The following is a 16155-nucleotide window of genomic DNA, read 5'->3' on the forward strand; positions in this document are numbered from 1 at the left end:
TTATTTAAGGAATCCCTGCTCTGAGGTCAAGCAGATATTCATCCAAATTATCTTCTAAACATCTTGGAGTTTTGACTTTCACATTTAGGTTTTCAATCCATCTGGAATTGATTTTTATGTGTTATTTGAGCTGTGGTGCCCACTTTTCTTTTGTGTTTTATTACTTTGACTATGTACTGCTTATTGCACTTGAAAAATTATTTGTGGGTATTCCATGAACCTTAAGATACAGATGGCTTCTTCCAGAGTGCATTTGCTTTTGCATGTGCCAGGAACATGGAGCAATACCAATATGGTGCAAACTTAAAACAAATTCATGCATTGAGGTGTCCATGAAATGTCCAATGATGAAAACCCAATCTGCAAATTTAAGTGAGGAGTAGCCAAAGTTTTAATGTCACAAAGATGAGGTCTTTTGCTTTTTGTTTGTTTTTTTGTTTTTATACTTAGCATATACTCAACATAGAGAAAATTTCTCTATAATTCTTTGAGTTCTGATAGAAGTTGTTGAGGTCATTATTTCTGGTTTACATTTACTCTGAGGCTGTAGACATTTGCTATCCAACCTTAAAGTGAATTTTACATTTAATTGGGAGCTAAAAGGTCTAACTTTTTGTGCCATAGGCCATTTGAAGCCTGTTGAAACTTATACTCCCTGGCTTGAATGTAATATTTTTCAATGTATTATTTTAAAAAGTCCAGAATATTTTGAAAATAAAGTAAAAATTTTTTTCCCATCTTAAATTCTTAATTCTGTCTGTGTAACGCTGGTTGCAAACTCATGAGACTAAGTTTGGCTGATTATTTTCTGACACTTATAAGTCATCAAACCCAGTCCAAATTCTCTGGAAATTGCAAATGACCTTTGTGTAAAATGTCAATTTCATGGTCTATGTTCCACTTAAAACTCTAGGTTTCTAGTCTCCTTTAGATTTTGTCCTAGTAGTTTCTAACTATCTTGTTCAGTTTTAAATATCTATGTATCTATTTCTCTATTTAAATCTATGTATCCAGCCTTTTTTAGTTATTTTCAGTAAAAAAGTGAATCTGATAAGCCTATCCTGCCATTCCCAGAAATGTAAGTTCTATACACCATTATTTTATATTGAATTATGTATATATTATGAGAATAATTTTTCGGGCTTATAAAATTTAACAATTATAATCCCCTTCTGAATTCTATGTCTTCCCAAAATTGAGAGGTAATGTGCTTTAGTACATATTTCTCAAGGAGTGTCCTGTTGAATATATTAATGTACTCCAAGATATACTTAAGAAAAAAATGATTCTGAGGCAAAATAAAATGAGAAATTCTATGCAATTTTCTGTTTCTTAAAGATTTTTGATGATGATTACCATATTGAAAGCTCTAAAAACTCTGCTAAACAATATGCAGTTAGAGCATAAAACCACTTTTCTTTCTGTACTTGTAATAATCTCATGGAATTTCATATTTTACACACAATTTTGAAGAGAGCAAGTGTAGTTTAAAAGACTTTGGAACTAGATGCAAACTTTAAGTCATAGTTCCATCAGTTACTAACTCTGTGAACCTGCTTTTGTTCACTACCTTTCTGGCACATTTTATTCATCTGTAAAATAGAAATTAATATGCATTATCATAAAGACTAGATAAATTAATATAATAAAATCAAAATCATGTATATGTTTAGTAAATGTTAATCTCATTTTGAGATTTTTCCACCTTCATTGGTTTAATAAATTATGACAAATTTATACTATGAGATGCTATAAAACTGATATTTTATGAAATATAAGATACATTTTGTTGTAAGTTCACCATTATTTTATAAACTGTTAAGAAATAAAAAACTATCAGTTAAACTATGCTGTACCAATCTTGAATTTTAAGATTCATCCTGATTTGACTGAACTTAGCATGTGGAAAACTATTATTCTAACAACTCAAAATATGAAGTTGAATATGAAATATGATTTTAAAATTGATAAGGAATTTTTCTGTGTTCTAAAAATTAAAAAATATATGTATATGTTTGTATATACATATATGCATATACATGTACATATGAGTATGTATATTGCACATATATTTTGTATATATGCACATACACATACATATACACACATGAATATATATATATGTACATATGAAATTTGCCCATAGGGATAAAGTATCTGAGAGGACACACAGGAAAATTATAACATTGGTTACCTACTGAAAGGAAAACTGGATTAACGTGGGGCAAGAATAGAATGGAGACTTTTTAAATGACTGATGCATTAATTTTCTTTTAAGTTTTCAAATTGTTATAATACATTTCTATGGTGTATGAAATTCTGTTGATTATGTATTATTTGCACTTAACTTTTCCAGTTTTTAAAAATCTTTTTAAAGAATTGTGCCTTAGGAATATTTTCTATTACAAATCTGACTCTCCCATGTCAGTGGCTAATTTGCACAAGGGTTCAATTATGGAAACCATTTTCTTTTAAGACTTTGAACATTCCACAAAACTTTTGCATTGGAGACTCCCCAAGTCACTGGTTGAGGAACTGAATGTGAGAATCGAAGTCATCAAGATCTGGGCGTGTTTTGGGAGTGTCTGTCTAATCTGAAGGTTAAAGTTCAAAGATAATAATGAGGTCTAAATTATGGCAAAAGCTCATATTATCACCACAGAGTCTGAAGGAAGAGACTCTAGAAGGGGACTGCAGTTGTGGTTATAAAGCAAAAAGTTCAGCAGCTGGAAAGTGGGGTATTTGCTTCTAATATTATCTAATGTTTAACATGTATTCTATGCTGGCATTTATGAACAGGCCTAGATGTGGTAGGCTGGCTGGCTTACCAGCAGACATTTACTTACACTTTTAGAATTATTTTCTTCCTATGTTTCCTTTAATGTGTTTGCACACACATTTATATTTTCATCGTTTACACCAGTATTTTAAGTATGTTATTTATCTACTATTAAACATTTAAATTCTGAATGTATTTCTATGTTTTGAACATATCAAAAAGGTTTTCTTACAAAGTGTTTTTATTTTCTAATACATATTTTTTGTTATATGAAATTATTCCTTGGCACATTTGTTATTTGGAAATGTACATTAAATTTTCGAATACCTTTGAATTAATTTTTTATGTGACTAATTACTAATTGTACAATAAATTGATTAGGTAATGCCACTAATATTTTGAGTTATTAGATTGTTGATTAAGATACCTTCACTCTGAGATGTGCACCATCTGGGGGATGGTCATGCTGGAGACTCAGACTTGTGGGGGGAGAGGGGGAAATGGGCATTTATTGAAACCTTAAAATCTGTACCCCCATAATATGCTGAAATAAAAAAAAAATCTTAAAAAAAAAAAGATACCTTCACTCTAAATAAAGTTTTATTACCTTTAAAATGATATACTTGGTATCATTTTGGGATTTATAATATGTATATTGATTTTTCCTTATTATATTCTTTATAGTCCATATATTGTTTAGTTATTCTGAACTGCATATGCCATAGATAAATGATGGTGAATAAATTGTCTCCCTACATTTTTCTCTAAATCTCTCTTCATGTTAAAAAAATATTGTTTGTTCTAATATAATAAGCTGTTTTGTTACACATACACCAATAATTTTTCATTATTAACTATACTTCAGTTGTAAGATAATAACTCTCTATATTATTGTGCTTAAGTTCTAGATTTTTTTATTAATATGTCACATCAAGTTTTCTTTTTCAGAAAAAAAATTACATGCAGTTTGTTTACATTTTTGTATAATTTTATATTTGGTTTCTTTGGATAAACATAGATCATTTTTATATTATAATAGTTATTTGATTAGCACTATCTTTTGTCATTTTCATACTTTTTCAACACTTTTTGTCATTGCCTATTTTTGCCATAAATTTACTTTTGCTTTATTTCATTCTTTAGTCTGTTGGGGAATATAAATATACTATTTATAATGGTTAGTATTTATTAATATAAGATATTCTACAAGCACTTAAATCTGATATGTATGTATGTATAATCTGTCAAAATATTTTAATGCCTTTAAAGTAAAACAATATATTTTATTTGACAGTATATATAGAGAGAAATGCTCATCTGAAATTTATAATTTAATGCATTTTTATAATACACATGCATGTGACCACTACATTATCTAGCCAAAAATATTTCCATTATCCCAGAAAGTTTCCCATGAACATGGACAGCCATTATTTTTATTTATATCACCATATCTTAGTTTTATCTTTTCTTATAGCCCATGGTAATGGAATTATACAATATCTACTATTTTTTTATCTGGCTTTCTTTGTGCAGCATGTTTTTGAGATTCACCAATGTTACTTCATGAATTGATAGCTCATTCTTTTTACTGGTCAGCATTATATTATTGCATGACTAAAGAGTGCTTTTTAAAATCTATTTTTCTAATGATGGACATTTGGGTTGTTTCTAGTTTTTACTATTATGAATAAAGCTACCATAAATGTTCTGGAATAGTATTTTTGTGGACTTATACTTTCATTTCTCTTGGGTAAAAATTTGAGAATGCAGTTGCTGCCTTTTGTGTAGATATGTATAACTTTATAAAAGACTGTCAAACAAATAATAATGTATTCTTATGTTGGAGAATTTTGAAATATTCAGAGATTGTGAAATAAAATAAAAACTTTCCCCTCTCTCTGTACATTTCCTCCTTCCAAAAATAACCCATTCTAACAGTTTCTTAATCTAGAAATTTTACATGTCCATAAATATCTCTCAATCTCTGCATACAACTCCTTTTTAAAACCGATTACAAAGTTTACATACAAATCTCTGCCTTGATAGTTTTTACTTAGTATATCTTGGACAACATTCTGTATCAGTACATAATGATTAATCTCTTGGCTTTTAATAGCTTCATGATACTTTGAGTGCTTCTTCTGAGAGTTAAGCCCCTTCAAGAACACAGAGAAAACATCTAAAGATTTCCTACTGTGGGGTTTGATTAATAATTGTTTTAATAATTGTTAATAATTTTTTAATAATTGTTAATATTGTTTAATAATTGTTAATAATAATTTTTCAAGGAGAATACTTTCCCAACATAGTTTTGTACTTTGTGTTGCTTACTTAAAAAATTTATATAAACAGCTCACTAATTTTTTTTTTTCTTTTTAAAAGACCATGCACAGGGGTTGGTTCTATTTGGTCCCCCGAAGGAAGCTGTTGAAATTTTTCAAGAAAGTGAAATGACAAATACTGAAGGTGAGGACTGAATGTAAATTGTATAGTAAACTACATGAGCTCTATTCATATTTACTTATTAGTTTGTGATGACAATACTCTATATTTATTAAGAAATAAATTCTACATATTATTAAGAGTTAATATAGTAATGATATGTAATATTAAATATAGTGTAATAAATTATATCAATAATATATTATGAATATATGGCTTTAGTTTATAAGAGTTGTCATACAATTTCAGAAATTTTTTTGATACTGAAGAAAAAAATACTCTTCCCTCTAAGGAAACTATCCAGCAGGAGAAAGAGGGTGTTCAAACATCGTAAAATGGAGATCTCTTCCCGAGAGCAAATTTCAACACTGCCTGAGAGTCTTGGTTTTAGTCTTGTTTTTTGTAAACCTATGTCTTTGTAGAGATTTTAGGCATCTTGTGATGTCTTCTAACCTATATTCCCTGGCTAAGAGCTCAGGGGTAGCCAATGTTCCTTTAAGTTCACTTTTAAACTTTATCAATTTTAAACTTTATCAATAAACTTTCACTTTCAAACAGTATCAATTTTCAGAAATTTTAAAGTAAATATATATACACATATAGACGCATATGTATATTTTATCACTCAAGCTAGGATTGGCAGGTGCTAGATAAAACCTTTCCAGTTCATTGGGGATAATTTTCTTAGAAGAACAAAGAAGAAGAACTAATGCTTTGGGGGTATGAAATCTAGAATTACAAATTACACAGTGACAATCTGTAAACACTATCTCTAAAAGTGTTTCTAACATTGTATGTGGAAAGACATGGAAAGAGATGAGGAAATGTATACATTTATCTATAGAGGTTCATAATTATTTCTTCTCAGACCGTTGTGGTAGAGAATTCTTTATGTTTACCAAAAATATTTTAATCTTGATTTTGGAAATTTCTGCTGTTGTGGGGATTTTCAGTTTCACAGGATTAAATTGGAACAACTTACCATTATGATTCTTTCATCTGTTTCTGTCCAATAGAATTTTTGAGGAAAATGTTAAGATTTTGTTGGTTTAGAGTTTCTAGCCCATAGTTAGTTATAGGCCATAGTGAGTTCTAGACAGATTTTTCAAGTATCAAATGAATGAATTATGAACCAGTTAATTCAAGACATTGGAATATCCATGTGCTATTAGGCTATGAAGATGTTTAAGAAATTATCCTAAGAAATGTGTAATCTTGTAAGCCAAGTAAAATATAAATATATGCAATAATTTGTGTGATACAATGGAAAAGAATGGTTATATAGTGTGACAGCAGAAATGACACAGGGCAATACATGCCAATTGTATACCATGGATGAGAAGTATCTTTTTTTTTTTTATTTCGGCATATTATGGGGGTACAGATTTTAAGGTTTCAATAAATGCCCATTTCCCCCCTCCCCCCAAAAGGCTGAGTCTCTATCATGACCATCCCCCAGATGGTGGACATCTCACTCATTATGTATGTATATACCCGCCCCCCTCCCACCTGCCCAATACCCTATTACTGTAGTACCTATGTGTCCACTTAGGTGCTACTCAGTTAATACCAGTTTGCTGGAGAATATATCTGGTGCTTGTTTTTCCATGCTTGGGATACTTCACTTAGTAGTATGGGTTCCAGCTCTAACCAGGAAAATATAAGATGTGCTATACACCATTGTTTCTTAGAGCTGAATAGTACTCCATGGTACACATATACCACATTTTATTAATCCATTCTTGGATTGGTGGGCACTTGGGCTGTTTCCACAGCCTTGCGATTATGAATTGTGCTGCTATAAACATTCGGGTGCAGGTGTCTTTTTTGTAGAGTGTCATTGGGTCTTTTGGGTAGATGCCCAGTAATGGGATTGCTGGATCAAATGGTAGATCCACTTGTATCCGCTTTAAGGTATCTCCATATTGCTTTGCACAGAGGTTGAACTAGTTTGCAGTCCCACCAGGAGTGTAGGAGTGTTCCTCTCTCTCCGCAACCACACCAGCATTTATTGTTTGGAGATTTTTTGATAAAGGCCATTCTCACTGGGGTTAAGTGATATCTCATTGTGGTTTTGATTTGCATTTCCCTGATGATTAGAGATGTTGAGCATTTTTTCATATGTTTGTTGGCCATTCTTCTGTCTTCTTTAGAAAAGTTTCTGTTCAAGTCCTTTGCCCACTTTTTAATGGGGTTATTTGATTTTTTTCTTCCTGATTTTCGTGAGTTCTAAGTATATTCTAGTTATCAGTCCCTTATTGGATGCATAGGATGCAAACATTTTCTCCCATTCTGTAGGTTGTCTGTTTGTTTTCATGATTATTTCTTTGGCTGTGCAGAAGCTTTGTAGTTTGATCATGTCCCATTTATTTATTTTTGTTGCTGCTGTGATTGCCTTTGGGGACTTCTTCATAAACTCTTTGCCCAGGCCAATGTCTAGGAGAGTGTTTCCAACTTTTTCCTCTAGAGTTCTAATAGTTTCATACCTTAGGTTTAAGTCTGTTATCCAGCGTGAGTTGGTTTTTGTGAGAGGTGAAAGGTGTGGGTCCTGTTTTAGCCTTCTACAGGTGGCTATCCAGTTTTCCCAGCACCATTTATTGAAGAGGGATTCTTTTCCCCAGCGTATGTTTTTGTCTGCTTTGTCAAAGATTAGATGGCTATATGAGGATGGTTTTATATCAGGATTCTCACATCTGTTCCACTGGTCAATATTCCTATTTTTGTGCCAATACCATATTGATTTAATTACTACAGCTTTGTAGTATAGTTTGATATCTGGCATATTAATGCCTCCCATTTTGTTTTTGTTGCCTAGAATTGCTCTTGATATTCGGGGTCTTCTTTGGTTCCATACGAAGCGTAAAATTATTTTTCTATATCTGTGAAGAATGCTGATGGGATTTTAATAGGTATTGCATTGAATCTGTAGATCAGTTTGGGTAGTATAGACATTTTGATGATATTGAGTCTGCCGATCCACGAGCATGGTATGGACTTCCATCTGTTTACATCCTCTGCTATTTCCTTCCTCAGTGTTTCATAGTTCTCCCTGTAGAGGTCTTTTACATCCTTGGTTAAGTATATTCCTAGGTACTTTAATTTCTTTGTTGCTATTGTGAAGGGAATTGAGTCTTTGATTTGGTTCTCAATGAGATTGTTGTTGGCGTATATGAATGCCTCTGATTTCTGTGTATTGATTTTGTATCCTGAGACTTTACTAAATTCATTGATCAGTTCCAGGAGTTTCTTGGTTGAATCTTTGGAGTTTTCTAGATACAATCTCATATCATCAGCAAACAGTGAAAGTTTGATCTCTTCTGCCCCTATTTGGATACCTTTGATTCCCTTTTCCTGTCTGATTGCTGTAGCCAAGACTTCCAGTACTATGTTGAACAGAAGTGGAGATAGTGGGCAGCCTTGTCTGGTTCCAGTTCTAAGTGGGAATGATTTCAATCTTTCCCCATTCAGTATGATGTTGGCTATGGGTCTGTCATATATGGCTTGTATCATTTTTAGGTATGTCCCTTCTATGCCTATTTTCTTAAGTGTTCGTATCATGAAAGGGTGTTGAATTTTGTCAAAGGCTTTTTCTGCATCTATTGAAAGAATCATGTGGTCTTTGTTTTTGCTTCTGTTTATGTGGTGAATTGCATTTATAGATTTACGTATGTTGAACCATCCCTGCATCCCTGGGATGAAGCCCACTTGGTCATGGTGGATTATTTTTTTGATAAGTGTCTGGATTCGGTTAGCTAAGATTTTGTTGAAAATTTTTGCATCTATATTCATTAGGGATATTGGTCTGTAGTTTTCTTTTTTTGTTGCATCCTTTCCTGGTTTTGGTATCAGAGTAATATTCGCTTAATAAAAGGTGTCGGGGAGGTTTCCGTTCTTCTCGATATTGTGGAATAGTTTCTGCAAGATAGGTACTAGTTCTTCTTTGTAAGTATGGTAAAATTCAGGTGTGAAGCCATCTGGACCGGGACTTTTCTTTTTAGGGAGATTTTTAATTGCTGTTTCTATTTCAGCTGTTGAGATTGGTCTGTTCAGGGAATCTATTTCTTCCTGGTTGAGCCTAGGGAGGCTGTGTGTTTCTAGAAATTTGTCCATTTCCTCCACATTTTCCAGTTTGTGTGTATAAAGATTTTTGTAGTATTTATAAATTGTATCTTGTATCTCTTTGGGATCAGTTGTGATATCTCCTTTTTTGTTCCTGATGGAGCTTATTAGAGATTTCTCTTTTCTGCTTTTCGTTAGCTTAGCCAGTGGTGTGTCAATTTTGTTTATTTTTTCAAAGAACCAACTTTTTGTTTTATTAATCTCCTGAATAGCTTCCCTGTTTTCAATTTCGTTTAGTTCTGATTTGATCTTGTTGATTTCACTTCTTCTGCTGGGTTTGGGGTTGGTCTGTTCTTCTTTTTCCAGCTCTTTGAGTCGTTTCATTAGAATGTCTATTTGTGATCTTTTTGTCTTTTGGTTATAGGCATTTATGGAGATAAACTTTCCTCTCAGAACTGCTTTAGCTGTGTCCCAGAGGAGTTGATAAATTGTCTCTCCTATTTAGTAGGAGGTTGTTTAATTTCCACGTTTTTGTGTAGAAATGTGAGTTTCTGTTAGGGTTGATTTCTAGTTTTATTCCACTGTGATCTGAGAAGGTACATGGTATGATTTCTATTTTTTTAAATTTCTTGAGATTTTCTTTGTGTCCTAGGATATGGTCAATCTTAGAGAATGTCCCGTGAGCTGATGAGAAGAACGTATATTCAGTGGATTTTGGGTAGAATGTTCTGTAAATGTCAGTCAGACCCAATTGTTCTAGAGTTTTGTTTAAGTCCATTATTTCTTTATTAATTTTCTGTTTGGAGGATCTGTCTCGTGCCGTCAGTGGGGTGTTGAAATCTCCGGCAATTATGGAGTTGCTATTAATCCATTTGCTTAGCTCCAGTAAAGTTTGCTTTATGAATCTGGGTGCACCTAAGTTGGGTGCATATATATTTAAAATTTTTATCTCTTCTTGTTGAACTGTGCCCTTCACCAATATATAATGACCCTCTTTGTCTTTCACTACTTTTGTTCGTTTAAAAACTAAATCGTCTGAAATTAGAACTGCCACGCCAGCCTTCTTTTGGCTTCTATTTGCTTGGAATATTGATCTCCACCCTTTTATTTTTAGTCTATATGCATCCTTGCAGGTTAGATGTGTTTCCTGAAGACAGCATAGACTTGGCCTGTATTCTCTTATCCATTCAGCCAGCCTACGTCTCTTGAGTGGAGAGTTTAAGCCATTCACATTTATTGAGAGAACTGATAGGTAAGGTAGATTACTGTTCATTCTGTTGGGTTGGATGTTGTTGCTATGATTTCTGTCTTGAGCCATTGTAATATCTGGCCTTTAATATCTTTGGGTTTTGGTTGTTTTTATATTCGTGGGTTATTATTATGATGTTCCGTGCGTAACGCTGTTTTAAGTACTTCTTGTAGGGCTGGTCTTGTCTTGGTGAATTTTCTGAGCCTTTGCTTGTCTGAGAATGTTTTTATTTCTCCTTCATATATGAAGCTGTCAGGGCGGGGCTGGAATGGTCCCGCTCAGCCAGAAAGTCTGGGTGTGGGTGTGGGGCTGTCTGAGACCTGCAGTCTGGAGCGGGCCTCGCTTCTTTCCACCCTCCCCAACTCTGCAGCTACTCCTGGGCCTCTGCCAGCAGGCCAGACCAGGAGCCACCAGGCATCCCCGGACTGTGATGCCGGCGGGGAGGTTCCCTGCACAGAAACGCCACCTGGGTTGGGTGCACGGCCTCCTCCTGGGAGGAGGGTTGCCCTCTAGGACGCCAATCTCCCCCTGGAGGCACACACACCTCAGTAGGCTGTTCAAGTATAACCCTTCTGTGCCCCGGGCAATGCTAGCCCTCAGTGCAGGGGATCTGGTCTGCAGGTCCGACCTCTGGGTCCCAGAGTTCAAACTGTATCCCCACCAGGAGAGGATTTCCGGTCCCAATTCACCCACAGGGAGCCCAAGCTGGGTCTATGTCTCTCAGCCTCTGAGTCGGCACCGTTCTCCTGGGAACATTGTGCCAGCAGCACCTGGGAGGGCGGGCGGGTAGGGAGCTCACAGTCTGAGTTCCCCTGAGTCAGCTGTAGGGTCCCAAAAGGAAAGTTCCCGTTCCCTGGAGGTGCCTCTGGCTGGTGGCTGTATTGTCTCTCTGGGCAGCCATGGGTAGGGTCGGCGGAGGGGAGGAGGAGGCAATATGGCGCCTGCCGCGTGGCTCGGGTCTGTGCACATGGAGGTGCCTGGAGGAAGTTGGGAACCTGGTGCCATGTCTGCTACAGGCTCACTGCTGGCTGGCGGCGGCCATCTCTGGGCTGATGTCCGCAGGTCTCTCCACCCGCTGGGGAGCCCACCAGCAGTCCCAAATGCAGGGGAGGGGAAACAGCAAATCCACCTACCCTTGCCGCTGGTCTCCAGGCTTCTCCGGTGGTCTCAGCCTCCAGTTCTCCTCCACAGCCTCCTCCCATGGAGTCTCCTGGGGTTTCAGGTACCCCTCCTTCCAGCCCTCGTCTGCTGTATGCTCATCTTCTTGCTTCTTTCCTCTAATTTCTGCTAGAATCTGTCTTTTCTGCAGAGACACTCTGTCTGGAGGTGTTATTCGTCCGCCATCTTGCTCCGCCCCCTGAGAAGTATCTTTAGTATTTTAAGTAAGGCAATTTGTGTGCCCTCCTGGTATTAAGAAAAATGTTAATGGATAAGGAGAAATTTGAACTGAATTTTAAAGAATGTATTTGTATATGAAAAGTAAAGTGAGAAGAAAATTTAAGCGAGCCTAGCAGAATGCATTAACAGTGAGATAATAACACAAAATATAGGAAGGATAAGGACAGATTACTTCGACTATAACATAAGTATGATTCAGAAACATGAAGATGCCTAAAAGAAAGCTAGAAATGTTTGAGGTGCAGTCAAGAAGCATTTTGAATTTCAGGCTCTGTAGTGTGAACTTTATTCCTCAGTCTCTGGTCCTATATATATTTAATATGGACACTGATATTATTATTATAGTTCAGCCTTATAGTAAAAAGGACTCAATCTATAAAAGATTAATGGATAAGAAGGGATTGAAGAAATATTACAAGGAGATTATAGGGATTAGAGATATATTACAAAGGAATTGTTAAGATTTGGTGACTGTCCCTGTATAAAGATATAGGGAATTGAATGAGAAAATGGGAAATTCAAAGGTGATTTAACTGTTGCAAACTTTGATAACAGGAAAAGCGGTATAAGAAAGGAAGAGAGTTTGAGTGAAGATGAGATAAATTTTATAGATACTGGATTTGCAAATGAAGTTGGTCCCTTCAAGACTACTTCTGGCTTTCTGGCCTTGACAAAATCCAAATGTTTAAAAGCAAATAGATTGGGGCAAAAGGGAAGATAACCAAAAGTTTTATCTTGAAATATCTTTATTCGCTTATTCTTTTATTTTTCAAATCATTTCTGAGGATCCACTGTGTGCCAGGCACCACTTTTACTGCTTGTGGTAGATGAGACTCCTTCCATCTTGGAGCTCCCACTGTATCTTATCTTTTCCAATTCTATGTCTGACCATACAATTGTGTTCCTTTTCCTCTGTAGCCTTTCTGCTTTGGCATTTTAGTTTACTGATGTGTATTTCTTTATTTTGTTGTTTGTGTTATAACAACTTGAGTACATTCTGACATTCTGATTTTAACAGTTATCCTTCTCCCATTCTGATAGGATTCTGCATATCCAACCTTCCTTTCCCTGCTCTCAATGCTAGGATGGGTATCTAGGAAGAACAGGTTTGGGAAATTTATACATTTGGCAAGGGGCTCAAGGTAGAGTTAAGTCAAAAGTTGTTTAGTCAGGAGTCAAACACTTAAAGGAAGTGATCAAAGGAGAGAGTGTAGAGGAAAATATTATTTCTTACCAAAGAGTCATGTTTAAGGAATATGAGGAGATAAAGGCAAAGAAGAAGTTAGAGAAAGTTATTAAAGGAGGAGAACATTTCAAGGAAGGGTTGTCTACAATGTTTTGTGGTATAAAGTGTTAAAAGAGGAGAATTACAAGGCTATTAGATTCTGTTACTAGAGTATGGTTAGTGGTCTTTTTATAAAACAAATTTATTGAGGTAAAATTTAAATGAAATAAAATCCACTCATTTTAAGTATAAAGGTCAATGACTTTTAACAAATATACACCATACATCCATTTAACCATCACCTCAAACAAGATAAAGAAATTTCTACCTTTTCAGAAAGTTCATTCATGCCCCTTTGTAATCAATATCACTTTACCCCACAACCACAGTATGGTTTCATTTTGTTTTTAGTATTCTTTTTTTTAATTTCAGGAAATTGTGAGAATACAAACATTTTGGCTACATTTTATATCTTTGCCTCTCTCTAGCAAGGGTTATTTTACTATTCTAAAATTTCAAATATGTGGAATTACTCTATTTGTACTCTTTTGTGGGCTCACTTTCTTTCAAAAACTCAGGAAAATGTCTGTGAAACTCATCCATGTTGATATATATATCAGTAGTTTGTTCATTATTATTTCTCAGTAGTATTCACTTGTATGAATATTGCACAATTTTCTTATTTAGCCATTGATGGGAATTTGGAATTTTCCAATTTGGGGCTTTTATGAATAAAATTATTATGAACATTCACATAGAGGTATTTTTATGGATATTTTTATTTATTATGGGTAAATACATAGAAATGGAATGCTGAGTCATACAGTAAGTTTATATTTAACTTTAATAAGAAACTGCCAAATTGTTTTCCCACATGTTTATACCATTTTACATTTCCACCAGCAATGCATGAACTCCAGTCGTTCTGTATCCTCTCACTAGTACTTGTAATCTTGCCTGCCTCTTTAATTTTGGGCAGTATAATGGGTATGAAGTGGTATTGAACTATGAATTAAATTTGCATTTTCCTGATGAATAATGATGTTGAGCATCTTTTCACATGCTTATTAGTCATTTGTATATTCCCTTTTGCGAAGGGTCCGAGTCTTATGCCCACTTTCTGCATAGTAAATTGTAAATTTTCTCCACACATTCTAGACACAAGTCATTTGTCAGACACAGTTCCACATGGATTTCTGGGATCCTTCTCTGCATTGCTCTGTCTTCTCCAGTTTCCTGCCTCCCCTTACAGATGCTTCCACTGCTATGACACTATTATTTGCTCCTGAGCTCAGCAGGACTGCCACACTCTGCTCTATTCCTAGATCTCTGTATTATAACTGGGAAATTGTCCCTTGGCAGAGAACTTGGTGATTATGGATCTCAATTTCATAAATTTCCTTTTTCTCAGGAATCAAAGTGCCTATTGCACTGCCTAATTTCCAATGTCTAAAAACAGTGTCTCATAATTTTTGTCCAGATTTTGAGCTGTTTATAACTGGAGAGCAATTTTTTATCAGTTACTCCTTCGTGGACAGTGGTGGAAATACTTCTTAGTGGGGTGTAAGAATGACATTTCCAGGAAGTGAAGAAAACAGGAGCCAGATTATAGCAGGGTAAGAAAACAAAGAAGAATTTATCTATTCATTAATTTGTTTGACAGTTATTTGAAGACATTAAGTATAGTTACTCTCCTCCATAAAAAATATAAAATTTCATAGGGAAGATAAATGGGGAAATTTCATGGGGAAGATGGGGAAACAGATAAATGTGATAACAGCAGAATGTAGTATGATCAGTTCTAATAAAGAGAAATTGAAAGTAATGTAAGTGCACCCCAATGTCTGAAAGATTCAAGAATTCCTCACAGGGAAAGAGCCATATGAGATAGATCTTAATGTTTGCATAGAAATTGTAATTTGAGGGTCGGCATTAGCTCAAGTGGTTACTTCCTCACCCTGGACTTTCCATCCATCTAATCCATGTGCTGGGGTTCGAGACCCGTGGGTGCTTTCTGACCCTTTAAAAAAAAAAAGAAAAAGATATTGTAATTTGAAGAAAAGATCAGGACAGGAGAATATTGTGACAGCACATATAAACTGTTCATTAAAAAAAAAAATGTGCTGGCTAGGAGTGGTGGCTCACACCTGTAATCCTAGCATTCTGGGAGGCCGAGGCGGGCAGATTGCTCGAGGTCAGAAGTTCGAGACCAGCCTGAGCAAGAGTGAGACCCCGTCTCTACTATAAATAGAAAGAAATTAATTGGCCAACTAATATATATAGAAAAAATTAGCCGGGCATGGTGGCACATGCCTGTAGTCCCAGCTACTCGGGAGGCTGAGGCAAAAGGATTGCATGAGCCCAGGAGTTTGAAGTTGCTGTGAGCTAGGCTGACGCCATGGCATTTACTCTAGCCTGAGCAACTAAGTGAGACTCTGTCTCAAAAAAATTTTTAAAAAGTGCTAGTCAAAGCAAATTCAATATAGAACAATAGCTACAGGAAATGGTCAGGCAAGGTAGTTGGGAGACCTGTGATTATGTCGGATTTGGCAATTTCATTCTGTGTTCTCAGTTCTTGGTGTGCTCTTGGCTGAAGAATGACTAGACACACTAAAGTAAGGCAAGAACAAGGTGAAATGTATTGACAGGGAGCAAGATAGGATTATAGAGCAATAGCAAGATATAGGTTTACAGAGCAAGATACATACACCACAGATGACAACCAGGCCCCTTGTCATAGCAAAAGAGATGTTGATTATGGGTCCTGTTTTATGGTGTCTGAATAGGTACCTCCCTGTGGTTCAGGCAACATTGTAGAACCTCTTTAATGAACAGTTGGGAGTTATATCACCTGATTCTTACTGCAAATGTGGATCTCCCATGAGCCTCTCTGAAAGCACTTGGTGGGGTAAACTGCATTGTAGATTTAAGCTAATGACATGAAAATTAGCCTTAGGTTATCCTAAGTCACCTTCCAGACTCTGTCGTACCTATGCCACT

General features: G+C 35.4%; 1 protein-coding gene across 2 annotated transcripts in view; it reads left to right on the forward strand.

Moving 5' to 3' along the window:
• Nucleotides 1-16155, forward strand: part of CCDC178 (coiled-coil domain containing 178) — a 428206-nt gene that overhangs the window by 38035 nt on the left and 374016 nt on the right. For both annotated transcript variants that reach the window (XM_012782579.3, XM_012782578.3), the window contains exon 4: nucleotides 5165-5248. In XM_012782579.3, the coding sequence (XP_012638033.1) occupies nucleotides 5165-5248 (84 nt within the window). The remainder of the gene's footprint in view (nucleotides 1-5164; nucleotides 5249-16155) is intronic.

This window comes from Microcebus murinus, chromosome 17, assembly GCF_040939455.1.
Source record: "Microcebus murinus isolate Inina chromosome 17, M.murinus_Inina_mat1.0, whole genome shotgun sequence".
Classification (NCBI taxonomy): Eukaryota; Metazoa; Chordata; class Mammalia; order Primates; family Cheirogaleidae; genus Microcebus; species Microcebus murinus.